Here is a 26,381-nt window from a genome sequence, read left to right on the forward strand (position 1 = left end):
CACGGAGCCCACCGGGGAGGGGGGGATGCCCGGGACCCCCGGCCTAGGAGGCCGCCCCGGGGCCCGGCCGCTCGCCTCGGTCCCGGTGCCGGTGCCGGTGCGGGGGCCCGGGAGCGGCTGTGCCGGAGCAGGGGGGTCGGGGCTCCCCCGCTGCCCGCTCCCCGCGGAGGCGGTGGGCTGACTCCGGTGGCAGCCGAGCCCCGGGACCCCCGGGCTGCGGGGCACGGCGGGGATGAGGGACCGGAGCCCCCAGCCCGCCCGGAGCGGGGGCAGAGCCGGGCCGGGGCCGGGTTATTTCTTTATTCGTTCCCACCTCGGCCGAGGCGGGGGTCCCGGGGGTGAGCTCCCCCCCCCCGGGAGGGCCCCCCCGCCGCGGGAACCGGAGCCGCCCTGCCCGGCCCTGCCCGCACTCCCGGGGCCGGGCAGCGGCCGCCGAGGGGGCTCTTTGTTTACCAATCGGTGTCACGGATGGGGAGAGCAGGATATTGTGTCTCCACCGGACCGTTAATTTAAAATCGCTCCTTTCTTCCCCCCGCCTCCCCCCCCCTCCCCGAGCCGCTCCCCGCCGCGGCGGGGGTCGGCCGCCCGCTCCCGGCTCCGGCGGCGGCCGGGGGATGCGCGGCGCGGCGGGGCGGGGAGGGCCGGGCCGGGCCGGAGGAATAAGGGCCCCCGGCTTCTTCCCCGCTCCCACCCCCGCCTGCCGCCTCCTCATCTTCCTCCCCTCCGCCTCCCCTTCCCCTCCGCCCCCCCCCCGCCTCCCGGTATTGATTTCCCCGCGCACGAAGCCCGGCGCGGCGCGGCCAGCCCGGGCACCGGCGGCTCCCTCGCCCGTTCCCTCCCTCTCCCCGCCGCAGCCGCCCGCCCCCCCGGGCCGGGACCGGCTCTCCATGGAAGGGCAGCGGCCGGAGCGCCTGAAGTTCGCCCGGAGCGAGGTGCTGCGGGAGGGGGAGCCGGGGAGGGCGCGGGGGTTTGGTATTTTTTGAAGTTTTGAACTCCTTTTTGCCCCCCTCGCGTCCTCCCGGGACGCCCCGATGGGGCCCGCCGCCCCCCCTCCCCACCCCCGGCCGGTGGAGCGGGGAGGGGGCCGCGCTTTAAATACCGGCCCCTCCCCGGGTGGGAGAGGACCGGTTCCAGCGCGGGGAGGCGAGCGGAGGGCTCCGGCCATGGGGGTGAGCTGGGCGCGGTGCCCCCGGCTCTGCCAGGGCGCTGAGCCCCGGGGGGGGGGGGGGGGGCCGGGGAGGGGCGGGGAGGGGAAGGGGTCTGGGGAAGGTGGGGGCTCCCCTCCCCCCCCCCCCCCCGCCTACCCTTGCCTCCTCTCGCCCTCTCCCTGCCTCTCTCTCTCTCCCTCCCGATGTTTGATCCCGCCGCGGCTCCCGCAGGGATGAGCGATGGAGGGGCCGAGCCCGGCGGGAGCCCGGTGCTGCCGGCCGAGCCCGCGGCCGCCGGGCGGGCCCGGGAGAAGGCGCCGGCCCGGGGGGAGCCGGAGGACGCTCTGCGGGGCGGCGGAGGCGGCGGCGGCGGCTTCAAGGACATCCCGGGAACGTCGGCGGGCAGCCCCGGCTCCTCCAAGGAGTGCGCCCCGGCCAGCGAGAGCCCGGCGGCAGGCGGCGAGGCGGATTACTGCCGCCGCATCCTGGTGCGAGGTACGGGCAGGGGCCCCGGGCCCCGCTCCCCCACCCCGGGGCACCCCCGGCTGCCCCCGCCGCCCGCCTCCCCCGCTCCGCGCCCCGGGGCCGGGCGGCAGCGGGATGGGGACGCTCCCGGCCCCGCTTCCAGCGCATCCCCGGCCGCTGCCGGGCTGCGGGCTCCGGCCTCCCGCTCCCCCGCTCCGCTCCCCGCGGTTGCCGGCGGCGGGGCCGGGACCGCCGCGGCCGGTGGCCGAGCGACCGGGCTCGGCGGGGGCCGGGGGGCAGCAGCCGCGGGGCCACGGAGCCCCGGGGCCGGCCGAGCCCCGCCGGGGGACGCGCAGGCAGCGGGAGAGGGGCGAAAGCATCGGCTTGGCTTTTAAAGCCTTGTCGCAGGAGAAAAGCGTCACGGAGCGGCGGCGAGTTAGGGGCTATTTATATTTTCTTTTTTTTTCCCCTCTTTATAACACCACTCGCGCGGCCGGGGCTGGGGGGACGCGGGGGGCTCGGGGTCGGGCCATGGTGGGACCTGGAGCCGGCACATCTCGCCCTCGTCCCACCACCGGCCCCGGGGGCTCGCCGGGACCAGCCCGGCTTATGGGGAACCCCCAAAGTTTGGGGAGCCCCGGCGGGGATGCGGCAGGCGGGGAGCACCGAGCGCTCCCCGGCTCCCGCGGCGGCAGCGCGGCCGCATCCCGGGTCCACCGGGGATGCTCAGCGTCCCCCGCTCTGCTGCTCCCAAAGCCGGAGGCCCGAGAAGCTCCGCGGCCGCTCGGTGAGCAGGGCCGAGGCTTCCCAGCCTCTGCCCCCGGCTCCAAGCACCGGGCACCCCGGCGGGGGAGCGGGCAACGCTCGGGAGCAGACCCCGGGGGTCCTGCCCGGGGTGGCCCGGGTCTTCAGTGGCCGCCGAGGCCGAGCCTGGCTTGCTGCAGCCCCGGCCCGGGTCAGGCCTCTCCTCTGCCCAGCCTCAGCCCTACCGCGGCCGCCCCGATGGGCCCGGGGCTGGGGTCGGTCCCCAACCCCGGGGCAGGGTCCCCGCATCTCCCGGTCCCGGGGACCCTCGTCCGGGAGCGATCGGTCTCACCATCTTGCTGCAGCCTCCGCGGCGCGGACAAAATGGTGGCGGGGAGAAACGCCGCAAATAAACGGGAACGGAACCGAAGTAAAGCGGAGGGGACACGGCAGAGCGACCCGGTCTGCGGGGCCACGGGCCTGCCCTGCTCCTAGCCTTCCCTCGGCCGGGGGCCCGCTCCCGGGGAAGGGGTCGGTGCCAAGCACCGGCCGGTGCCGAGGAAGCGCCTCCAGGTGGATTTTTTCCACAAGGTGGGGTTTTTTAAATTTTTATTTTATATTTTTTATATGTTTTAAAATATTTTTCATTTTCCCCCAGGCCTGGGGGGGGAACCCAGGACCGCATCTCGCTCACCTCACTGCCTGCCTCGGGGCTGCCTCCCGCTCCGGCCCGTCCCCGGTGCTCGCCCACGGTGGCTTTGGTGGGGACTGGGCTCTCCCCCATCGGTGGGAGCCGTTTGGGAAACGGCGGGATCCTCTGTGCCCTGGGACCACTGGGAGCGGCGAGGGGTTGCCCGTCCCATCCCAGTGCTCTCCCGGTACCGGGGACTGGCCGTGCGGGACGGAGCCTCCAGCTGCCGTGACAGGACGGCTTTGCCTGTGGAGGCGGCCATCCCCGTCCCACAGAGGCAGCAGGGCCGGCAGCCGCCGTTGGACGCAGGCACGGCTGGGAAGGGTGCAGGCCGGCAGCGGGTCAGTCCTTGGTGGGGATTAACGGGACAAGGGCTCGCTGGAGGAGCTGGGCCCGCTGGCAGCGTGGGGGCTGCAGCCCCAGGGGCGGCTGGAAGGGGAGGGAGGCAAATCCCGGGGTGCTCCCCCCTTCCTCCTGGTCCCCTCCCGGGGGGATCCCCGTGCCGTTTGGGGTGCACTGAGATGGGCTGTGGGCTCCTGTACCCCCCAGGTGTGTGTGTGCCACCATGGCCACACCGGCCCCCAGCACGGAGAGGGATGAGTGTACGTGTCCGGGGCAGGCGTGCGCCCCAGAAGCGTCCTGGCAGCCATGTCGGTGCAGAAACCCCGCATACACGGGTGTGCGCGGTGCGTCCCCGTGCCGGGGAGAGGTGTCCCTCATGCACCCGGCTGTGCGCGGTGCGTCCCTGGGCGTCGTACGGGGGCATTGCTGTGTGCCTGACTCCACCGCCTGCGTCGGTGTGCAGGATTTGTCCCTCCCGCGCCCGCTGTGCTGCAGCATGTGCGGGCTGTAAAATCGCTGTTCACCAGCTCGGGGGGGTCAGCGCCCCAAAGCTGCTGCCTGCTCGCCTTCCCTTCTGCTCCCCGGCTGCGTCTGCCTGTCCTGCCTTGCTGTATTTAGCCGCTGCGGCGGCGGAGAGCATGATCCCCTTGGCACCAGACCTCTTTTGGGGGATGTCAGTCCCAGACCTTGTCCTGGATGTGCTGCCATCAGGCGTAGCCCGGTCCCCAAGAGCAGAACCGTCACCGCGGCCCCGGTGGTGGAAACCCCCGGGCAGCCACGGCAGGACCCGGTGGGTGTTGGGGGCCTGGGGTCTGGTGGCTGCTGGGGGAAGGCTCCCAAGGAGGGGGTTTCTCAGGCAGGATGGTGTTGTGCCCTTCCTGGCATGGGGGGGTGGCCGTGGGCCCCCCAAAGCCCGCACGGACAGGCAGCAGGGAAGGTCTGCGGCGTGCGATAGGGCTGTGAGGGGCTGGGGCGAGGGGCTTTGCTTCTCCCCGGCCGAGCTGGCACCGCGGGCTGTGTCCCCTTCCCTCTGGGGCTGTGCCCAGCCCGCTGCCCCTGCCCCGCGCCCCAGCTGCTGGGGGGGAGGAACAATAAATAATACCCGCAATAAAGCCGGCAGCGCCGCGCGGAGCGGCCAGGGCGGAGGGGCAGATACTTGCAGCTGCGGCTGGAAAGCAGGAGCGTCTCTGTTAGCCACCCGTTGTTGGCAGCCCCGGCTGTTGTTGTGTTGGGGGACTGCGGCGTGGGCACGGGAGTGCGGACGTGGTCTGGGCATCATCTCTGCAAACGCTTTTTCCCATCACAAAATGGTTCCCAGGCTGGCGTCCCGATCCCACCAGAGATACCTCCAATCCACCTCCAACCCCTTTCCTTTCCGACAGCCCCGTACCCACCCGCGGGACTTGGGGGTGCGGATCAGAGCCCGCGCTCCTGGTCCCCCGGACCCTCTCCCACCCTGGCCCTCCCCAAGTCCTCCGCGGCCCCAGTGCCTTCTGCGGTGCCGCGCTCCAGCCTGGAACGGGCTGGCCCTGCTGGGACGGCACCTCTGCCACGTACCATAACGTAGCGGTGGGAAACCGGCTTCGGGATTGGGGTCCCTCTCCCAAGCCTGTGCTTGCTCCTCGCTCCCGCTGTCCCCGTGCCAGCTCCATCGCCCCCTCCCAGGCCGCTCCTTGCTATTGCCCCCCTTCCTACCCCAGCAATTTTATAATCCTTTCGTGCCTGAGTCAGCCAGAAAGAGAAAAAGCAAATTCCCTCCAGCCAGGGCTGCCGAGGACCTCGGCTCCCCTTGGGCTCGGGGGCGAGCAGCCCCGAACGCAAGGCCTGCAACCAGGGCTGCTTGCCCAGCGCGGCTTCTGTGGCTCGTTTTTAACCCAGACAAGGAGCATGAGGGGTTTGGGGTCTGGCAGGAACCCGGCGGGCGATTTCCAAGGTTTATTTTTAATACCTGGTGCCGCATCCAGCTCAGAGAGCCCGTCGGTGGCTGGCAGGGGAGCGACCGGGCACATCCCAGCCCGTGGCGCTGGGAAAGGCTTCCCGGCACCTCGGGGCTCCGCGGATTTTTCTGGGAGAGCTCGTCCTTTGTCAGCGGAAAGTAACGCCGCGGCTCCTTCGGAGGGGCCCAAAGCGGCGTCCCCTGGCGTGGAAGGGGCTGTGCGGGGCTAACGTGGGAGCTAAGCCCTCCTGCTTTCGCTTCCCCACCTCCAGCCGTGGGCAGCGATAGCTCCCGACTCCTAAAATCCGCTGCCGGGAGCGGCTCGGGGTGTGCAGCTCTTCCAAAACTTGTCCTTTAATGGAGAACTGCCCCAAAGTAGGAGCTGCTGCTTTTCAAGAAAATATTCCTTCAGTGAGAATAATTCTGGCAAGAAGGGAATTGTAATAGAGATAAAATTTTCCCGGTATTCCCAAGGATGGATAGAAACCAAAAGTAAAATATATTTTTAATTAAAAATCTGTTTAATTTTAACTCCTCCTCGGTACAGAACTGTTTTCTGCTTCTGGCTTTCAGAAGCTATTATTTCTGTGATTAAATACTCTGGGTTTTGATTTCTATTTATCTCTTGGAAAAAAAAAAAATCTCTATTTTTATGCAGACGTGGTACCGTTCCCCGGAGGTTTATAAACTTGCAGCCCTTGGGGCCGGGGGGCCGGCCAAGCTGCGGGGTGTCGCCTCTTTTAGCCGCAGCCTGGGGGATTTCTTGCGGTTATTCCTGCAGCGAGCCCAGGCACTCGCACCGGCCCTGACGGTGCGGCTGGTGCTTAACTCACCTCGTCCTCCCCCAGTAATGCCTGTTTTGGACCAGTTCCCCCAGTCCCTTTCCTCCCCAGCCCAGCTTTTTTTCCTCCCAGCGAGGTGTTTTCCTGACAGCCCTTCTCCCCGCTTCCCTCGCAGATGCCAAAGGGACGATCCGGGAGATCGTGCTCCCCAAGGGCCTGGACCTGGACCGGCCCAAGCGGACGCGGACGTCCTTCACGGCGGAGCAGCTCTATCGCCTGGAGCTGGAGTTCCAGCGCTGCCAGTACGTGGTGGGCAGGGAGAGGACGGAGCTAGCGCGGCAGCTCAACCTCTCCGAGACCCAGGTAAGGGTCGCGGCGGCTTTTCTGTGGTGGGGACGTCACCGTGGCCCCGTGGCGTGGCCACATGCAGCCCCTTGGGGCCAGGCGTGCCGGCCGCCGGCGTGGTGAGGGCGATGGGGGAAGGCAGGGGCGGGCAGAGCGGGCAGAAAGTGGGGCTGGGGTGGGCGAGAGCTGTCCTGGGGGGCAGCCGAGCCCGCGGTCCCAAACCCGGCTGGAGGGGCTCGGTGCTCGCCGGGGTGGAGGGGCGCTGGCCGGTGTCTCGGTCGGGAGCCGGGGCTGAGCGCGGCCGGGGCGATGCGTGCGTGGTGCGATCATTCTCCTCCACCCCTTTCTCTTGCAGCAGGGGAGCAGTGGGTTTAGGGTTGGGGGGGCAAGGGGCAGCCCTGAGCGGGGTCCGCAGGGACCCCCCCGGCCGCTGCGCTGGTCCCCTGTGGGCAGCATCCCCGGCTCCCCGGGAGCGTCCGGCAAAGCGGGGAAGAGCAAAGAGCAGGAGGGCGTCAGCGGGGAGCCGAGGTCCTTACGGCAGCACCCGCGGAGCAGGGTGGGCGAGCGGGGTCAGGCGTCGTCGTGGGTGCTGTCGGGATCGGGCATTTGGCTGCGTACGAGCTGGACGGGTTCTGCACGGATCCTGCACCCCGCCTCTCCCCCCTCGCTGCAGCCTCCGTGGCTCCGCTCTCCGGCTCCCAGCAGGGTGGGGAGGCCACTGGGGACTGTCCCTGCGGACCGGGAGCCCCCCGAGCTGCAGTGGCCCAGGCATCTCTTCTCCGTCACCCCCCGTCTGCCCAGCCCGGAGCTTCGCCGGCGGGGAGGGATTTTGCTGGTTCTCTGCCGCCGAGGTTTGCCCGGTGCAGAGAGAGCCGGGCCGAGCGGCGCAGCCTGGGTGAGCAGAGGTGGGAGCGGGTGCACGTTGCTTGGAAGTTGGTGTTGGTGTCTGCTAAGCAAAAAGGGCATCTGCTGGGGCTGTGATGCTTTCGGCTTGAAAATGTGTACAGAAATAGTAATAATGATAAAATTAATGAAGATTGCAGTGCAAAACAGCCCGGCTGGGAAGTACAGAAAAACCCCGTCAGCCCAGTCTGCCCCTTCTCCGGCCAGTAAGGCACGTTTGGAGACAGCTACGTGGTTTCATCGATTCAGATAGGAAATAATTTCAATTTTTCCAAACCTCTTGTGGAACAAACCCGTCCCCGCCATCAGCAGCCAGGGCGCTGGCTCCAGGCTCCCCCCGCGTGCCGCGGGGGGCTGATTTTGGGGAGACCCTGTTGCTCCATGGTGCTTCGGCGCTCGCTGTGCGGCTGCTGCGCGGTCCGGCAAGGGGGAGCAGAGCCTCGGCACACAAAAAATGGTAGCTCTTGCCTCTTTTGGTGGCAGAGCGGGTTTTTTTGGCAAAGAGCAGGTTTCTGTCTGTGGGGTACGTGCAAGGAGGCGCTGGCGGCTGGCACGGCTGTGCCGGGGTTAGGAGCAAAGCACCCCGGTGAGCCGGGCGCTGCACCGGGGTCCCTTTCCCAGGGTCCCAGCGAAAGTCCCGACGTCACCTCCACGGAGCCGGGAGGGACACGGGTGGGCTTGGCCGTGCCGTGCCAGGGGGAGCGCTTTGGCCCCGCGGCAGGCGCGGGAAGGGACGGGCGGCCGGCGCGGCCGTGGGGCAGAGGGCTGTGCCGAGCCGGGTGCTGGCTGCCGCAGCCCGGGGCCGGGAGGGCGCAGCCTCGCTGAGGACCGAATGCCCACATATTTACTGCTTGCTTGGTGCCTCATTGCTGCCTTCATCACTCAGTGAGAAAATTCACACCCTGTAGGCCACGGCTGTCTCTTCTCTTTTCTTCTCCTTCCCGCATCCTCCTTTTCCCATCTCTCTCCTTCATCTCTGTCTTTTTTAATCCCTTTCTGTGCTTTTCACAGCATTGCCTTCCCTGCAGCAGACTCCCAGTTGTACCTTCCCAGCTCCCCCCGCCGCCCGTCCCTCCCCAGCCACCGCCGTGCCCGGGGCCAGCAGTGCCATCGGTGCCCGGCTTGCTCCTCTCCTTAGCGTGGCGCAGGTCCCCTTGGCTCACGGCTTCAGGCTCTCTGCACACTCAGGCATCGCCCCTCGCCCCGGTCCCTCGCCGTTCACGGCTGGGAGGGTTCCTCGCTCGTTGCAAGAGCTGGGTGACTGCAGGGTTTTTCCAAGACCCCTTAGATCTGGAGGGTGTTGCCCGGCTCCATGCGGCATGCTGGGCCGCTCTGGATGTGGCCTGGAGACGGGATTGTCACCCCCAGCCACTCCTGTCCCCCTCTGTGGCCATCAGCTCAGACAGGGACAAATCCAACATTTGCAACAATACGAGTATTTTGGGTGCTTTTGGTGATTTTCCTCCCGGCATCATCCAGGAGCAGCTCCCAGGACTTAGGGCAGCGGATGGTCTGGTTGCTCCATCTAATGTTTTGTTGGTGGATTCCCAACCAGCAGCATCTTGTGGCTCTTTCTTGGCTGACATTTGCGTCGTGCTGGTGGTTGGGACAGTGGGACGGATCCTTTCTGTCCCCTCGCTGAATGATCCTGCTTTCAGGATTAGGAAACCTCCCCCCGCCAGCTGCTCCCACCTTTGCCGGGACCCCCGGGCGCAATGGGAGCCCCCGCGTCCCGCCGCAGGACGGAGGAGCGAAGCGGGGGGCACGGAGGACGGGGCCGCCGAGGAGGGGGTTTTGTGCCTGTGAGTGTTCGGAGGGGGAAGAATGATTCATCTCCTCCGCTCCCCTGCGAAGAGAGAGTGGTGCAAACAGCGTGATGAGATAGGAAGAGACACGATGTCATCACAGCTGGAGAGCTGCAGCCAAGCGTCCCCGTAAGTGGGTCCGCCGATCCGGCTGCGCCCCTGAGAAATCCTGCCGGAGAAAAAAAAAAAAAAAAAAAGGCCTCTTTTAGGCTCTTATTTTACTTTCCTGGCATCTGATCCTGCTTTTTGGCAGACTTCGAAGCAGGAGGCTGGCGCTGCTCCTTGCAGGGAAGCCAGAACGGCTCACCTCCCTGGTGGGGAGTCGGCATCTTGCTTTCTTGTCTCTGGCCCCTGCTCCAGGGGAGGGGGGGTCACCCAGCACAGAGCGGGGTCACCCAGGGAAGGGGGGGTCACCCAGCACAGAGCGGGGTCACCCAGGCTGAGGCAGGGAGCAGCAGCACAGCCCCTCCATGCCAGGGTGATGCTCAGAGCCGTGTGTGCCGCTGGCGCTGCCCGGCCCGGAGCAGCAGCAGCTGCAGAAGCCGGTGCCCACCAGCCGCCGGCCAGCGTCCCGCCGTGCTCCCGGCCACCTTGCCGTCCCTCGGGAGCCAGCCCCGCACCTTGTCCCCGTGCCCCTCTGCGGGGCTCAGCCAGGCCTGCCGCACCGATGGGACACGGGGCGGGGGGTTTGGAGCCACCCGCGCTCAGGGGAGGATGAGGAGGGTGCTTCCATCTACCCCAGCTCTCTTCAGCCCAGGGAATTCACCTCCTCCCTCCGGGGAGCCGTGTACCTGTTCTGCCTCGCCGGGAGCTGCCCGGGCTCCAGCCCAAGGCCGTTTGTGCTTTTTTCTAATGAATCCATGGCCATGGTTAATGTTAAATGAGTTTAATTAGCCTGTAGAATATTTTCATTAACTTGTCGAGCCGCAGCCTGGAGACGCGACTGTGCCGGCTGCTGTGTCCCCGGTGAGCTCCCACGGCCCCGGCGCTGCGGAGGGGCTGCCTGTGCCCGCTCCGGCACGGCCCATCCCGAATCCGGCGGAGAGCAGCCCGTATCCGTCCGCCGGGCTTTCTCCAGGCAGCGCATCCCAAGGCATCAGGGGAAAAGTGCCCCTTCTTAGTGCCATTAAGGGATAGAAAAAGCGAGGCAGAGGGGAGGCTGCGAGGCAGAAGGACCACAGGGGGATGGCGGAGGGAGGATAATTCCCACAAATCCCCCGGCAGGAGGAGAGGCGGGATGGGCTGGCGGAGGGGATTTGCCTGGGCCAGGAGGCTTTGCTTTCTGGGTCAGGAGTTCAATGCCAGGAGCAGGTTCAGGTGACCTGGGGTATTTGCCCAGCTCTTCCCGCTCTCCTTAGAGCGAGGACGGAGAAGTGATGCTCCCATCGAACGAGGGTCCCCTTTGAGGGCCGGGCACCCGGGAGGTCAGGACAGGGCTGGTTGTATCTGATGTTCTCCACGCAGCTCCGAGCCTCGTCCCTCTGCCGAGAGGTAGCTCGTCCCCCCCAAAGGCAGGAGCTTTGGGGGACAGGGGTGTCCTCAGACGAGGAGGCCATGCCCAGGAGTGCTGCTGGTGGCTCTTGGACCCATGCACCTCCTGGAAGATACCGGTGAGCTTTGGGGCTCCTCGGCTCCTGTGCAGACCCTTTGTAGAGGGACGGCGGGGCACAGAGCGGAGACAGGCCTTAGCATGGCGCTTCTCGCCTGCCTGGCTGCTGGGAAGTCTGTGGGACTGGATCCCCTGCTCCCCTCGCGGCGATGGGCTCCATCGCAGCCGGTCTGGAGGACCTTCCCCGGGCCAAACTCCAAACTTGCCGATGGCCCAACACCCCCCGAGCACCCTCCGCAGCCCGGGGAGGGCTTTCAGGGCTGCGATCCTCCCGACGTGGAGCAAAACATATGTGAGAAAGCAGCTGAGCCGGAGAAGGGGCGGGAAGGTCTATTTATAGCCTGGCAATTAAGATGATGCCGTTAAAAATTAATCGCACCTCAAGTCATTAACAACTATCAGTCCCTGCAGCGAGAGAACAATGAAACAATGGTTGGTGCCAGCAGAAGTTGTGCTCTCACGGGGAGGAGCGCAGGGAAGCTGCGGTCTGGAGGAGGCGAGGGCCATCGGAGGGATGGGAGCTGTGGGTCGGAGCTTCCCCAGGGCACGAGGGGCGGGCAGAACCACAGCGCTGCTCTGCTCGCTGCAAAGCGGCACGCTCCTTGGCCTCGTAGTCTCTGCAGGAAGCTGAATTTCCAAAGCTTTGTTGGAAATCCCTTTTCTAGACCATGCAGAAAATATAGGTGTCGTAGCCAGGTATGTCCTTTTCTAAGGAGGCCTCCATCCGTCCCTCCATCCGTCCCTCCATCCGTCCCTCCGCCCACCCACCCACCACGCTCTGCCGTGCACCGGAAAATAGCGGCTAACATCTTCTGTGGATCGTCTTGCCTCCACCCAGCCGCTTCTGCAGCGTTGCTGGTTTGTGCCGTGGGTGCTTACTCTGCCCGTTCTCCCGTGGGTCGCTGCCCAGCGGGGGAGGCTTTCTCCCTCTGCAGCCCTGCATGCACTGTGGGTCGGGGTGCCCCATCCTAACGCAGCCCAGTTTGAGGGGTGCTGCTCCCAGCTGGGTGCTCCTGTCCTCCCCCCTGGGGCACTTCTGGTCGGTGGAGCTTTTCCCTGGAGAGGCTGGACTAACCAGCCCAGCAGAAGGGTGCCCTGTTTTCCTGGAGCAGGTCTCTGCCAGGCTGGCTCTGACCCACCTCCTCGAGGGGCCTGGAAGCCCCCAGGGCTGGCTCAGGGGACGTGGGGACAGCGGGACGGGGAGGTGGCTAGCTGGGGAAAAGCATCACGTCCCACCGCGGTAGCCTGCAGGTGGCTTCTCCTGCTGAAACCTTGGGTACCGAGTCTGTTCTGAAGCGAGCGGGTGGCAGAGGGGGATGTCAGCCTGGGCGATCCCATATTTAATGACTCCCGGATCGGATCCAGATGCTGAAGGTGTCTGGCTCCCACTGGCCTGGAAGGGAGGTGGGTCCTGGGTCCCATGGCGGGAGGTGGCCACTGGGGATGCCCAGGGTCACCCTGGGAGAAGCTGGGCATCTCCAGTGGCTTCTGGGTCCTGGGTCCCATGGCAAGAGGTGGCCACTGGGGATGCCCAGGGTCACCCTGGGAGAAGCTGGGCATCTCCAGTAGCTTCTGGGTCCCCTTCCCACATGCCAGCCCGTGTCAGAGCACGCTTGTGGAGTAAACCTGCTCACGTGGACGAGCTAATCCCATCCCGTTCCCGCAGTGGGGACACGTGGTGGGGTTTACCCTGCAGCCGGCGGGGCCCCGGGCTGGTGGCAATAAATCTGTGGCAGAACCAGGTACCGCGCAGCGGCAGTACCAGGCTGGCACAGCCCGGCCCCAGCCCCTCAGGTTCCTCCAAAATTCACCTTTTTGGCATTTTGTTTCCCAAAGCACGTCAGGGAGCTGGGGAAGCGGGTTTGGGCGATGAGCACCGGCTTCTCGGGGGGGGATTGGAAACCATTTCTAAAGAGAGGAAAGGAGCAGCTCTCCCCAGGGGGGAACAAGGGGACCCTCTGGAAACAGGGCTCTTCTCCAGGACAGCTGCTCCGGTGATGGATTAGGAGAGAACCCAAAATATCTGGGTACCTCTGCACTTCCCCAGGCTCAGCTGGCCCTAGGCAAAATGGCTAATGTAAGTAACTGTGAAAGAATTGAGATATTTATCATTAAGCGTTTTCAATTGAAAATGCCTGCACAGTAAAAAAAAAATTACAGAGTTTGTGATTGAAAATTTCAGTTCTAAATGTTGCGAGAGGGCTGGGTGTTTCCAGAGTGATCGCCGAGGCTCTCAGCGTGCTCCAAGCGGATATAATTTAAGGGAAATGGTTTCCTAAAAATGACAGTTTCCAATGGAAATGGGTTTTGGTGACAGTTTCGGATTCGGCTCCGATGCTGGGGCAGGACCCCCAAACGCGATGGCCCACACCCCGGCCGCTGCCCGGGGTCCCACCGCCCACCTGCACCCTGCGGCCGGGTGCTCCCGCCTCCCCAGCTCTGTTTTGTTTTCCGCTGGGAGAAAACCATACCGCTTTGTCCTCTGTATGGAAAACGGGAGGAGACGCCACGTCCGCGCGGGTGCTTTCCGCTGGATCCTGGTGTCGTGGGAGGGGACGTGACCGCGGGGACAGCCCTGCTGTCCCACCTCGCCCCCCCACCGCCCAAACTGGGTGCCGATGGTCGAAAGGCCAAGGCGGGCTCCATCCCCGGCAGCACTTTCTGAAACCCTGATAAATGGGGGAAATCATCCGTCAGCCTTCGCCGGCACCTCCGAGGAGATGGGGGGTTGTCTCTACCCGATTTCGGTGGGCTGGAGGTGCTCCCTCTGGGAGACCAGGCTCTGGGGCCACTGGGCTGGATGGTGCAGGACCCTTCCCCCCGCCAGACCTGCCTGCAGAGCCCAGCTCCATCTCTCCCTGCTCCTCCATCCCGTTCCCGTTTGCAAAGGGCGTGGGAGCACCTGGGAGGTTCCCCTGCTGGGAAGCAGAAAATATCCTGAATTTCGGCACAAAAGCAGGCCAAGGGCATGCTTCTGGCTGGAGTTTTGGATCAGCAGTGGGGCAATGGGCTGCTCTGGGGACAGGCTCCCGGCCGAGGGCACAGCCACGTCCCAGCGGGTCGGGGACGGTTCCCATCTCAGCTGTCCCCAGCACGGGCTGGAGCTCGGTGCGGCTGAAGTGTGGCCCCAGGCACATCTGTCCCGGGCTGTGGCAGAGGGTTTGGGGTGGGTGGCCTAGCTGGGGTGGCCCCAGGTGCTGTCGGGGCGCAGAAGGGCTGGAGGAGAAGCCAAGGGATGAGTCCGTCCCCGCTCAGCGCCGGCTCCCCGTTCCCGCCGTGGCCGGGGAGAGGCAGACGGGTGGTGCAGTTGCCGTGCCGTTATGAAACCTCCGGCCGAGGCAGCTTTGGGCAGCGAGCCCGCCGGCTCACACAACGCCGGGGGGCTGAGTCTGCGCTGAGCCTCTGCCTGCCCTGGCCTTGATGGCTCGGGATGGAGGGAGAAGGAGGAGGAAGGGTGGCCAGGGTGCCGTGGGGTGCAGCAGGCTGGGTCCCACCTTCCCCCGTGCCGCGGCGGGCATCAGCTGATGGCGGCGGGGAGCTAATCCTGGTGAGGAAAATGGCCTCGGCCGGCAGCTACGAATAGTCCCGGATGGCCGGCGTGCCGGATGGCCGGCATGCCGCCGGTGCACGTGGCGTGGGACGCGTGACGGCGCCAGGGTCAGCCCCGGGGCAGGGCTGCCAAAAAATAAACAAATTACATATTCCCAGCCCTGCCCGTGCGGGTGCCAGGGTCCGGCGCGATGCTCATGGGTGTCCTGGGGAGGACAAGGACCATCCCCTTTGGCCGCCGAGCACGGGGCGGCCGAGAGGCTCTGGCGTTTTGGGGGTCGGTGGGGGATGCTGGTGTGCGGGAGCGTGTGCGCCGGCGTGAGCAGGGTTTAATGAGCAGGCGTGACGTGCCCGGGACCGGGGTGGGCAGGGACGGGGACTTCAGGCTCCCACTGGCAAACCGTGATCGCTCAGGAGCGACATCCCACCGCTGCTCAGCCCCAAGCCGGCAAAACGCATTGGTTAGGCGCCAGATGATATAAAAAATTAGCCGAAGAGAGGGGAGGGCACTGCCCGGTCCCCTGCTGGCCAGCGTGGCCGCATCCTGCTCTGCAGGGAGCGGAGCGGGGAGGGATGCGCTTTGGGCAGTGTGCTGGGGTGGCTGAGCGGAGCAGGGGCAGTGGGAGGCAGCTACCGGAGCGAAACCCTCGGCACATCCCCGGATCGCTGAGCGCCATGGGGTGATGGGCTGCTGCCCTGCGCCTTCCCATCCCCGGAGCTCATGGGGAGCTTGGCCTGCCGGCGGGGGGTCTCCGTCGGGATTAACCACTTAGAAATTATTAGAAATAATTACTTTTGTAGCTCGGAGGTGTTAGATGGAGGGCAGGGATGGGATAGCCATGCTCACAGCACGCGCTGCCCCATGGCTGCTCCTGACGCTGCCGGACCGGGCCTCAGCCGCGCTGCCGGGGCTGGGACCGGAGCCGGGAGCTCCCGATGAGCCACGGCGCGGGTGCTGCGTGCCACCGGCCGGTGCCACAGAGCTCCTCCGATCTGGGGGGCCTGCGTGCACGTATGGGCTCTCCTGTGCGTGCCCATGTGGCGGGGCGCCTGCGAGCACACACGCGCGTGTGCAGGAGCGGGCGTGGAGTGGGGGGTGCGTACGCACGCAGCGTGCGGCGCTCGCAATCCGGGAAACGGTTTGGCCCCCTCGGCGCAGGACAGGGCGCTCGAGCAGAGGGAGAGGGTGGCTCGGCGTCTGCATGTCCGTCCTGCTGCTTGGCAGGCAGACAGACGGACAGACGGAGCCTTTGCAGAACACCCCCGGAGCGGCGCCTCGAGACGTTCAGATGCTCGGTGACATTTTGCATCGCTTTCCCCGTGTGAGGGGAGCAGGTGACGCCGAAGACACGGCTCTCCTGCGTCCCTCCCAGGCGGGGGGCGGCGATCCCTGAGCCGCGGGGAGCGAGGGGAGAGGCTGGGCTGCAGGGTGGGGGCCCGGGGGGCTCCTGGAGGGGGGCTCCTTCCTCGGGGCAGGGAAACTCCACAGGCAGAGAAAACCCCAGCGGATGGAGAAGTCTGCGGGTTCGTTTCTGCGACCCGCAGCGGCTCGTTCGGTTGCATAGCAGGCACTAGGGGGGTGCGTGCATTTAAAATAAAATAAAGCGATATAAAATTAAATAAATTATATTTAAAAAATACAAATACAAATACTGGAATGGAATGGAATGGAATGGAATGGAATGGAATGGAATGGAATGGAATGGAATGGAATGGAATGGAATGGAATGGAATGGAATGGAATAGAATGGAATGGAATGGAATGGAATGGAATAGAAAAATAAAATAAATAAAATACAATAAAATAAAGTAAAATAAAATAAAGTAAAATAAAGTAAAATGAAATAAAGTACCCCCCTAGCTGCCTGAGTCAGACAGACAGAGGACCCGGAGGCGGCACGGCCGGGGGGACGCGGGGGCCTCCCGCCGGGCTCTCCGAGGGCTCCTTCCCGCTCTCAGGCGTGCCTTTCCGAGCGGCCGGTGGCCCTGCGGACGCTCTCCCTGCAGCAGAAGCTGCTTGGGAGCGGAGGGAATTGCAATACTGCTTTCCCAGCGGTGATCGGTGCCGTTCCTGCTCTTTCCTTGCCCCTCTCCTTGGAGGGCTCGCTCGGCGTTGGGGCAGCGTCGGCTTTGGTGCTGCTCTTGGTGAGCAGGGTGCGGGAATGGCCAGGGGAAAGCTTTTTTTGGGAAGATGGGAAGAGAAACGTGTTCAGCCTTTACTGACAATGTTTCTCCAGAGCGGCTGCACCGCGCTGCCCGCTCCCGAGTCCCTTCTCCCGTCAGGTTGGGATTTGTTTGCTGTGGTTTCTTTTTCCCTTACTCCTTGTAAATGGGAATGTGCCGGGAGTCAGGTAGCCTGTGACGGATGAACTTAGCACCCGAGGTCCTCTCCTGTGCTGCTGGGTGGCAGCAGGACTCGCAAGGAGCAGGGGAGAGCGGGACGGGGCGAGCGGCTCCGCAGTGCCGTGGGGAAGGTGGTCGGCGATGGACACCGGCTGCTTTTCACACCGCCCACTAGGAAGCATCCCCTGAAATGGTCAGGCAGCAGATTTCAACCTTCCGAACTGCTTTTCCACCCGGTGTGCTGTTGAGGTCTCGTACTCTTGGTCATTGCTAGTTGGACACCACGTCCAGCCTCTCCACCAGCCAGAAGAGGATTGACCCTGCTCCAAGGAGTTGGTAGCGTCAGCTTCTGATGTGGTGAAAAGAGCGGGTGGAAAGAAAATCCTGCATGGGGGACAGGCAAAGGGGCCCTGCAGCTACGGGTGGCTCCGTGAGGTGGTGGTTTGTTGTATGCTGAGCACTGTTGTAGTGAGTCCTGAAGGCTTTGGGTGACTTCACCAGTCTTGGACAAACTGGACAGGTCTGGGGTTACCTCCTTCCCTTTCTGCTGGTTGGTCTTGCGGTTCGTGCTCTGGTAGCACCTACAGGTCCTAGGGGAGGTGGGGACCCATCATCCTCAATACTCAGACACCGAAGCAGAAACGTTGCTGTCCCCAAGCAGCACATTGATCTGCAGGGTTGGGCAGCAGAGGGGTGAGAGGTGCCGGCATCCCATTTGGTGGGTGTCAGAGGTGGGAACTGCGTGCCCGTGTCCCAGCTGGGAACCTTTGGACCTTAACCTGTATCCACAACGTGACAGGCTTTGACCTGCGTAGGTCTTCTAGAAGGAGCAGGCTTTTTTACCCTCTGGTTAGCGTCTCTGCTGCGGAAGCTGCCTCTCCTCCAGAACAATCACGTTGTTGTGTTTAGAATCATAGAACCACGGAGCCGTTTAGGTTGGAAGAGCCCTTGAAGATCATCAAGCCCAACCGTTAACCTACCAGTTTAGCATCAAGCCATCTCATGCTGGCCCAGCACCACTGCTCTCAGGGCTCGATGCCTTCGTAGTGTTATCAGAGGGGGGAAACGCATGACGACGTGACCGCATCTGTCACGCGTGACCCAAAACCTGCGAGTCAAGGTGGACGGTTGTGGTGTCCCCGGTGAGCGCACACGTGGCTGGTGGCTGTTCTGGTGGCTGTTCTGGTGGATCTCTGCCCTGAATTTTTTATGGAAAAACAGAGCAGATTTTCCTGCTTGATTTTCATGCTGCAGGACCTAGAGAAGTCATGTTCTTCAAGCTCAAATGGATTTGAAAGGCAGATGGACCTTTCTGATCAGCTCGTAGGACTTTCCTCCTCACTCTAGTTGATCCAGGGCATCTCTCTCAGCCTCCCGCGCTAACCAGCCAGCTCAGCGCGATGGCGAGCACGCTCCCGCCCCAGGAACGGTGCTCCACGGGCAGTCCTCCGCATGGTCCACCTGCGCTGTCTCTGCCATTCGTCTGCCTTGCTTCAGCCCAGGGATCACGTCCGACCTCTGCCCATGCTGACAAGGCCCCTGCTCTTACCCGTCTCTCTCCTGCTGCAGAGACCGAGCATTTGTCTTGTCTTAGGATGAGAAGGAACGGCCTCAAGCTGCGCCAGGGCAGGTTTGGGTTGGGTATTGGGAAAAACTTCTTCCCCAAAGGGCTGTCAGGCCCCGGCCCAGGCTGCCCAGGGCAGGGGCTGAGTCCCCATCCCTGGGGGGATTTAAAAGCCGGGGAGATGTGGTGCTGAGGGACATGGTTTAGTGGTGGCCTTGGCAGTGCTGGGTTAACGGTTGGGCAGGATGATCTTAAGGGTCTTTTCCAATCTTTACAATTCTGTGATTCAAAGCAGCATTTCCAGATCCAGAAACACGAGGGGTTTTATCCTGAGATCCCTCCAGCCAGGAGGAGGACGGGAAAGGTGGACACTAGACCTGGTCACAGTAATTGATTGAATATCCAGTACCAGGACTCCTTCTCCAAACACGCAGATGGATTTATAAATCTGCAGTCGTGCTTGTCCTCATACCTTCGGCATCATGCTGTTGTTTGCATGCCATGTCTCCGAGGGCTTTCGGAGACATCTCCTCTGTACGGCTTGCCTCCTCCCCATCCTCTGAGAGTCGCCTTCCTTTTCTGCTGAACGCATGACCTCTCATGTCCTGCTCCTCGGTCACATCCAAACGCAGGCTGCTGTCTATTTGGCTGCATCCAGGCTTGACCTGACCGGCCTGTCACGTGCGGTCCTGGATCCCACAGCCCCAGGCACGGGATGTGCAGCCGCCGGGAGCCATGGGATCTTCCCAGGACGCCTCCGGAGCAGGGGGAGGCTTCTCCACTCCCGCCTTGCCCTCCCCAGCCGGCTCTCCTGGCTGTCCCCCCGAGTGACACATCTGGGAACCGGCCTTTCTCTCCGTTCCTACGGGAAGGGTGTCTTTGGAGACTTTTTTAGAGAAGGAAATGAAGCCAATCTCATCAAAGCAGACTTTGGCAAAGCGCTCGCTGTGGTGGCTGATGGGCGCTCGTGAATGAAACCGGAGCAAAAGAGGAGCAGAGAACCTGCAGTGTGGAGGAGGAACTGTAGCCGAGGGGAGAGGATATTGCTGAAAGATGAAGGATCGAGGCCGGAGGGAAATTACTCATGGACTTGTCACAGGCGGCGTCTGGCCGAGCTTATTTACATCTCCAGTGATAGGAACTCGGGGCTTGATCATAACGGAGGATGAAAAGGACATGGATCTACTAATTAATGACAAGCTGTATATGAACTTTAGCCAGGAAGGCAAACGTGATCCTGCTCATCTGATATGTCACCAGCGCAGATGGGGGAGAGCTCATGTCAGTCTACGAGGCCTGAGGAAACCTTATTCAGCGTAGCACGTTCAGCTTGGGGCACGGCGTTCAAGGGTGGCGGGCGCAGAGAGGAACCCCCGAGGTGGGTCAAGGACGGGAGAACCCCCTGCAAGAGGATCAGACGTAGGATGAAGGCCGGGAGGGCTACAGAAAGCTGCTATCTGTACCTATAAACGGAGGTGCGAGCATCAACGAGGGCATCAGCCCGCCCTAGCGAAGGAGCGAGAGCAGAGGGTATCGCTGGGACGGTCTCCCAGCAGCAGCACTGGGAAGGAGGAACCCAGTGGGTCCTCTTCCCCTGGGGACCGTGTTGCCACCCTTCCCCAGCCGAACCCCACGTCGGGGCGGTCGAGACCGGTGTCACTGCAACCCTCCTGTCCTTTAGCGTTTCCCCTCACGTCCCCGCTGGTGTTTCTGGGTTTCAGCACCAGAAATTCATGCGCGTCAATATCCACTTCAATTTATATCGATCTATTTATTGGACTTGCCCATCTGTATTGCTCTGAATCGCCGGTATTCAGCGCCATACCCAACCAGATGACTGCTGCCCCGGGAAAGCTCCTCCCCAGCTGGCCAGGAGCGCCCAGGAGAGGCAGCAGCACAGACCCAGCACAGAACAAAAGCCGAAACACCCAGGAAAAATGAGGTCCCATGGGAAGCCAGAGGTGGAGGGGGATTCGAACAGACCTCTGGAGACCCTGATGAGGACCCTTTGCTTTTAGTGAGCCATGCTTGTTTTCACAACCTGTAGAAGACAAGCAGAACGTAAGAGCTGACCGTAGGGGACACCAGGGATGACGAACCTGTCTCTACTGGTGGCCAGTGGTGGAGGAGTAAAGAAAACAGTACGTGGGGTGTCAGGTGCTCCCGTCCTTGCCATGCCTTCCCGGCACCTTAGGGAGGGCTCACCACGAGGAGGTACCCCCATCATCATGTTAACTCTTGATGGCTCTGTTCTCCCACGGGATTTTTTGAGTCTCTTCTTCAGCCCCGTTGCATTTCGGCTTCCTGGGCGCCCTGTGGCAGGGGCTAACACCATCTGTGCTGCCCAGAGAGGCTCTGCCTCCTGCCGTGCTCAGGTTTCCAGCCGCTACCTGCTGACCGCACCTGATGCCTCCTGGTCCTTGTGTTCGGAAAGCCCCTGGCTCCCCGCGGCCGTTCCCTCGGCTGCACCGGCTGCGCCAGCGCCGAGCGGGACCCTGCTGCGGCTGCCCCCTCCCTGGAGCTCGCTCCTTCCTTCTGCAGGGTGCTCCGACGCCTCCGCTCGCTCTTCCATGATGCGCGGTGACGGGGCTGTGCCTCTGCTCAGGTGGCTGGCTCCAAAGTCAGCAAGGGTGGTAAGCGATCGACTGACACCCTGCCCTGGCTGGTGCTGCTCGGCGTGATGGCAGGCTAGATAGAAAGACAAAATTTTTCACGCTGAGGGTGGTGAAACACTGGCAGGGGTTGCCCAGAGAGGTGGGAGATGCCCCATCCCTGGAAACCTTCAAGGTCGGGTTGGACAGAGCTCTGAGCAAGCTGATCTGGTTGGAAATGCCCCTGCCCATGGCAGGGGGATGGACTGGATGGGCTTTAAAGGTCCCTTCCCACCCAAACCATTCTGTGATTCTATGTCCTGCAGCCTCCTCCTGCCGTGTTAGGAGCTGCGATTCAGAGCGCTTTGCAACACAGAGAGCTTTGCAGGGGCCGCCTGTGCCTCAGTTTCCCTTTGCACTGAAATCTGCGTGCGGCTGGGGAGGGTCTCTGAGGCCCGTCAGCATCTCGGGGTACCTGGAGGTGATGCGCTCAAACCGGGAGGGTGCAGAGAGCGGGGAGAGAGGCGGGGGAAAGCTGGCGGTGGGTTCCCAGCCCTGGAGCCTCCGCAGTGGGCTCAGACGGGCGCGGGGCTGAAGGACGCAGGGTTTGGGTTGGGTTTGTGGCAGCGGGGCTCTGGAGCACCCCGGTTTGGGGCTCAGGGATGGAGGTGGTCCTCAGCCCAGAGGATGGGCTCCGACATATCCCTCCATCTCTGTCCTCCCCGGCACAGCGAGGCGAGGCCAGGACTGGGCTGCTGCGCCCAGGGGATGCTGAGCCCCATCCGTGGGCAGAGGTGCTGGGGGTGGGAAGGGTGGGCGCTGGTGCACCCTCCCTGCCGAGGAGACGAGGGGCCGGCTGGGCTTGGAAAATGCCGCTTGCAGGCAGCTCCTGGGCGCTTCGTGCCCATCCTCAAGGACACAGTCATGCCGACGGGGTTTCTTTTGAGGTCTTGCTCTTCCAGAGTTGGCTGCTTGAGGGATGCTTTCAGCAGAGAGCGCTGGGGCTGTGCGTCTCTGTATGGACTTAACCAGACCTTCGTTAAGATGTCGATAATGGCGCGGGATTGTGGGGCTGCGGGGTCCTGTTCGGCCCCGCCGCCTGTGCTGGGGGGGGCTCTGTGCTCCCCAGAATTCGGCAGCTCGAGGAGGTCCCCACCAGAAAAGCTGGTGGGTGCTAATTCTGCGTCAGGTCGCCGTGCCCGGGGAAGCGGGACCGTGGGAGCGCTCAGCCCTGCCCAAACCCATCCTGCTCGCCGGCATGGAGGGACCGACGGGGACGGTGGGGAGGGGACATCAGCCCCGGGGGCCCGGCCGGGCTGTGACGTGGGTCCGGCAGTCCCGGTGGCAATGAGGGCTCCTGGGTCCCTGTGCGGGGCCGAGGCGTGCACGGGCAGGGAAGGTCCTCAAGAGTGTCCACGTGGGAGCCTGCGGGTAAGGGGGGGTAGGACGAGGGCTGGCAGCGGCCCGTGGTCCCAGGAGGTTTCGGCTGTGGGATATTAGCTCAGCCCTGTGGTCCTGGCGTCCCCGCATCGCGCGCCGCTCCTCCCCAAGCATCCCCAGCCTCTGGCCGGCTTCGCCCAGATGTCAGTTCTGCTATTATGTCCTTGGACAGGGGCCGGGGGGCTGAGACCTCCTCCACCCCCACGCTCCATTAGCTCTGTACTGTGGGTCTATTGTGCCGGAGGACGCGCGAGGGCTGTGCCAGTGAGCGGCTGTCCTGCCCCAAAGGTTTTCCGATGACTCGGATGAGTTCGAGACCTGCTGGCCCCAGAGCGGACGGGGACGGAGCCTGTGCCGATGTGCTGGGGTTTACTCCTGGGGTCCCGGCCAGCGCCCAGCTCGTCTGCTCCCATCCGCCACGCTCTAATCCGAGTGTCTTCCCATCCGTCTCCTTCCCTCACCTCCATCTCCGTCCATCTGTCTGTCCCTCACGCCTCTCTCTGTCTCTCTCTCTGCCTCTCCTACCCCTCTGCTCTGCCAGGGAGGGACAGAAGCGGGGGGCTGCCCTCCCGGGGGGAGGTTAGGGGGTGTGGGGGCAGCTGCAGGGGGGCGGGAGCTGCGGGCTGGGGACCAGGTCCACGACCCAGCCGGCTGAGTCAGGTGCAGTTTCGGGGCAGGGGGGGTCCCCCAGCCCGGACGCGCTCCTTACTTTGGCCAGAGGCAGGTTGGGGTGGGGATGTCCCCAGCTGGGTTCGGGCACGGAAGCGGGTCTGTGCCCAGAGATCCAGGGCCACCAGAGGCCATCCTGTCCCCTAACGTGTTCCCCTGCACCGTAGCAAGGCCAGGGACCCTCCACCCTGCCTTGTGTCTTGGTCCGTCGAGGGAAGGGTTTGCAGGTGGGGACACAAACTTGGGGTTGATGACCATCACAGAGGAGAGCCCAGCACGTCCCGTAGCTCAGCTCCCCCGGGAGAGCCAGCACAGGGCAGAGCCGGGCAGCGGCAGCGGGGCTCAGCCCCGGGCTCCTGGCTCCGGGCTCCCATCCCTGGGCTCCCATCCCCGGGCTCCCATCCCCGGGCTCCCGTCCCCAGGCTCCCATCCCACTCCCTGCTGGCACCTGCAGGAATTTGCCGTTTCCCTGGAAGTGGCAGGCAGGAGCGACTTCTCCGCAGTCCCCGTGGTGGGGAATGGATCTCGCTTGGGCGTTTATTTTAATACGTCTCTCTCTCTCTCGTATCTCTCACTCTCTCCTGGTTCTCGCCTCTCTTTCCCCGGCCCCCCCGCGCTCTCTTTCTGTCCGTGCCTTTCTGTCCCCCTGCCCCGGCCCCCCGCTCCCCCTCCCCAGGTCAAGGTCTGGTTCCAGAACCGACGCACCAAGCAGAAGAAGGACCAGAGCAGGGACTCTGAGAAACGCTCCACCGCCACCTCCGAGTCCTTCGCCACCTGCAACATCCTCCGGCTGCTGGAGCAAGGCCGGCTCCTCTCTGTCCCGGCCCCCCCCAGCCTCCTCTCTCCCACCTCCAACCCCATCGGCAGTCCTACAGGCAACGGATCCAGCTTGGCCACCCCGGGAACCACCTCCCCTGGGCTCGGCGGCAGGAGCAGCCCCCCGGGGCCGGGAGCCTTCAGCCTGCAGGTCCCTTCTCTCGCCGCCTCCTCCTCCTCCTCCTCCTCGCCCAGGCTGCCGGCCGCCCCGCTGTGCTTTGGGGGGCCGCTCCTGGGCGGCCTGCACGACCTCCCGGGCGCTTACGGACTGGGCACTTCTGCTTTTGAGCCTTACACGCGGCTGGAAAGGAAAGACAATTCTATACCCAGCAAGAAGCCGAGCCCTTAAATCAAAATGAGTGTCAAAAGGTCTCCCCCGCTCCCCATCCCCGCGGCCCCCACGCACCCCGCACCCCGCACCGGGGTTTGATTTGGCAAGTGGGATGTGCAAGACCGTTTATCGCCCGTCACGGGGCTGTGCGAGTGTGCACACACGTGTGAGTGTGCACGCCTGGCCCCTGCACCAACACAGCCGTGGATGGATGACACCCTGCAGCTCCTCGCCCCAGGGCTGACGCTGAACACCGTCACGCCGGCGGGATCCCTGGCTGTCCCGTGTCACCAGCGCTGTCCCATGTCACCGGCGCTGTCCCGTGTCACCGGCACTGTCCCGTCCCTCGCAGACGCTGCTGGACCTGCCAGGGCCACGTCCCCGCTCCAGGTCTGGAAGACGATGCTGAGGTCTGTGCTGCACGGGCTGGGAGAGGAGCAGCTCCGGGGGGATGCTGGGGGGTTGCTGACGCCCCGTGGTCTTTCGATGCCTCTTACGGTGGGACCACAGAGCCCCGGTCCCTCTGGACTGTCACCCTGGGGCCCGTGGTGTTGGGGTCACCGCCAAAGCCCCAGGGAGCAGGAGGGCACCCTGAAAGGGAGAGCACAGGGCAGCACCGTGCTCGCTGCCTGGCCATGGGCAAGCGTCAGGCCTCAGTTTCCCCACCTACAAAGGGCTTTGTGCTCTGGCTGAGGTTGTCTCGGAGCATCCCGGTGGCTGTGGGGGCCAGGTCCCCTCTGCCAGCAGGGAGAACGGTCCCCATGGGATGCTTGTCCTCCCGGACCCCTGGCCCTGGGCCAGGGGAGGTGGGGAGGTCCGGGGGGGACCGATGGTGCTGGTGATGTGCCCAGCCCCCTGCACCAGTGGTCCCTGTGCTCAGGAGCAAGCGGCCGCCCCGACTGAGCCATCCCCAGGCTCCTCCGTGCCTGCTTGTGCAGAGCCAAACCACCAGCCCAGACCCTGTTTTGGTGCTGTCCCACCCCAGCAACGCCCCTGGGGACACTGGAGGAGCCTCCGACCTCCCTGGGGGGCTGCGATGAGCTGGGGCCAGGCCACCGTCCTGCCCCCCCAAGGAAACCCCACCAAGGGGGATGCGGACGCGTGGGCAGTTGTGCCACTGGGATCTGCCCCTCTGGGTCCCGTTGGGCCACGGGGGCTCTCTGCCATCAGCGGGAGCCCAAAGCACCCCCAGCCCTGTCCTGGGGTACTGGGTGCTCAGCGCTGGTATTGCAGTGAGCCCCATCCTGAGCACCCCCTGCTTGCTCCCGTCGCCTGGCAGAACCAGGATCCAGCCCTGAGAGGTGCTGAGCACCCGCTGCCGGCGAAGGCAGGGCCATGCCCGGATCCTCAGGCAGCCTCAGCCGCTCTTCCCACCTCGGCACCCCGATCCCAGAGGGTGATGACGGCTTCGGCAGGATTCGGCCTCAGGTGTGCAGTGCTGGGGCCGTTCTCAGGCAGGGCATGGCTTGTGGGGGGAAGGAGCTCCGTAGGGTTGATGGTGGGCTTGGAGCCCCACCGGTGGCAAAAACGAGAGGGGCATGGCATGAGGTGGCCCTTGGGGGGGGGCAGCATGGCCCCCCCGGCATCTGCTGAGGGAGCTCTACGCTGGCCAGAGTCTGGTCCTTCTGTGGCGTGGCATTGCCTTGGCAGGGTGCTCTGCGGTGCCATCGCCTTGGCAGGGGACCCTGCGGTGCCATCGCCTTGGCAGGGGCCAGCGCCAGGAGCTGAGGTGGGCCTTGTCCCCCCGCACACCCCCAAACCGCGGGGCTCCTGCATCCCCCCGCTGCGGTTTAACGTGTAATAACGATAATTACCACCGAGCAAGCCCCCGGGCCGAGCATCGCTGCGTGGGCTGCAGCCCCCCCGCCCAGGTGCTGCTCCGTGGGGACCGGTCCCTACGGGGGACGCAGCCGCTAGCCCGCATATTCCCAGGATTTTGCAGGGAAATATTTAAAATAAATGATTTTATGAAAAGGTTTCGGTGATTTTTATTTTTCCTTTAAATCAAGCGTTTCTATGAAATAGTATTTATTGCTCACCTCACGTCTGGAGCACTTTATGGGAGCGAGCCCTTAGGTCTCCTGCTGCTCTGCGGAGCTCAGGAGGGGTCGGCACCCCTCGGCCGCAGGTGGGGAAACTGAGGCAGGGCTTGCCCAGGGATGCAGAAAGCAGGGACAGAGTTTGGCTGACGGTGACGAGCTCCCCTCTCCCGGCCTGGCTCGGACCACAGCTCGCTGCCAACACCTCCGTACCTCTCCCCAAGCGTGGTATTTGCCAGATCCTCCTGGTGCCCTGGGGTGCTCAAACC

General features: G+C 64.1%; 1 protein-coding gene across 2 annotated transcripts; it reads left to right on the plus strand.

The window, feature by feature from the left end:
* The first annotated feature begins 819 nt into the window (after nucleotides 1-819).
* Nucleotides 820-26,051, plus strand: VAX2 (ventral anterior homeobox 2). 2 transcript variants are annotated; one of them, XM_087736356.1, is made up of 4 exons: nucleotides 820-932; nucleotides 1,380-1,643; nucleotides 6,284-6,471; nucleotides 23,603-26,051. In XM_087736356.1, exons 2-4 carry the CDS (start codon nucleotides 1,382-1,384, stop codon nucleotides 24,089-24,091), a joined length of 939 nt encoding a protein of 312 aa, XP_087592482.1. In that variant the 5' UTR covers nucleotides 820-932; nucleotides 1,380-1,381; the 3' UTR covers nucleotides 24,092-26,051. The 2 variants fall into 2 exon arrangements, with proteins under 2 accessions (XP_087592482.1, XP_087592481.1); XM_087736355.1 differs by lacking the exon at nucleotides 820-932 and having other exon boundaries at nucleotides 1,352-1,643.
* The last annotated feature ends 330 nt before the right edge of the window (nucleotides 26,052-26,381 follow it).

Source organism: Nipponia nippon, unplaced genomic scaffold (assembly GCF_047370975.1).
Source record: "Nipponia nippon isolate SJK-2023a ecotype South Korea unplaced genomic scaffold, ASM4737097v1 scaffold_6, whole genome shotgun sequence".
Taxonomy (NCBI): Eukaryota; Metazoa; Chordata; class Aves; order Pelecaniformes; family Threskiornithidae; genus Nipponia; species Nipponia nippon.

Excerpts from the sequence above, each read along its gene's own strand:
- VAX2 (XM_087736355.1), top strand. The coding sequence starts at position 1,352 with ATGTTTGATCCCGCCGCGGCTCCCGCAGGGATGAGCGATGGAGGGGCC. Across the intron at positions 1,644-6,283 it reads CCGCCGCATCCTGGTGCGAG|ATGCCAAAGGGACGATCCGG; the intron begins GTACGGGCAGGG and ends CTTCCCTCGCAG. Across the intron at positions 6,472-23,602 it reads TCAACCTCTCCGAGACCCAG|GTCAAGGTCTGGTTCCAGAA; the intron begins GTAAGGGTCGCG and ends CCCCCTCCCCAG.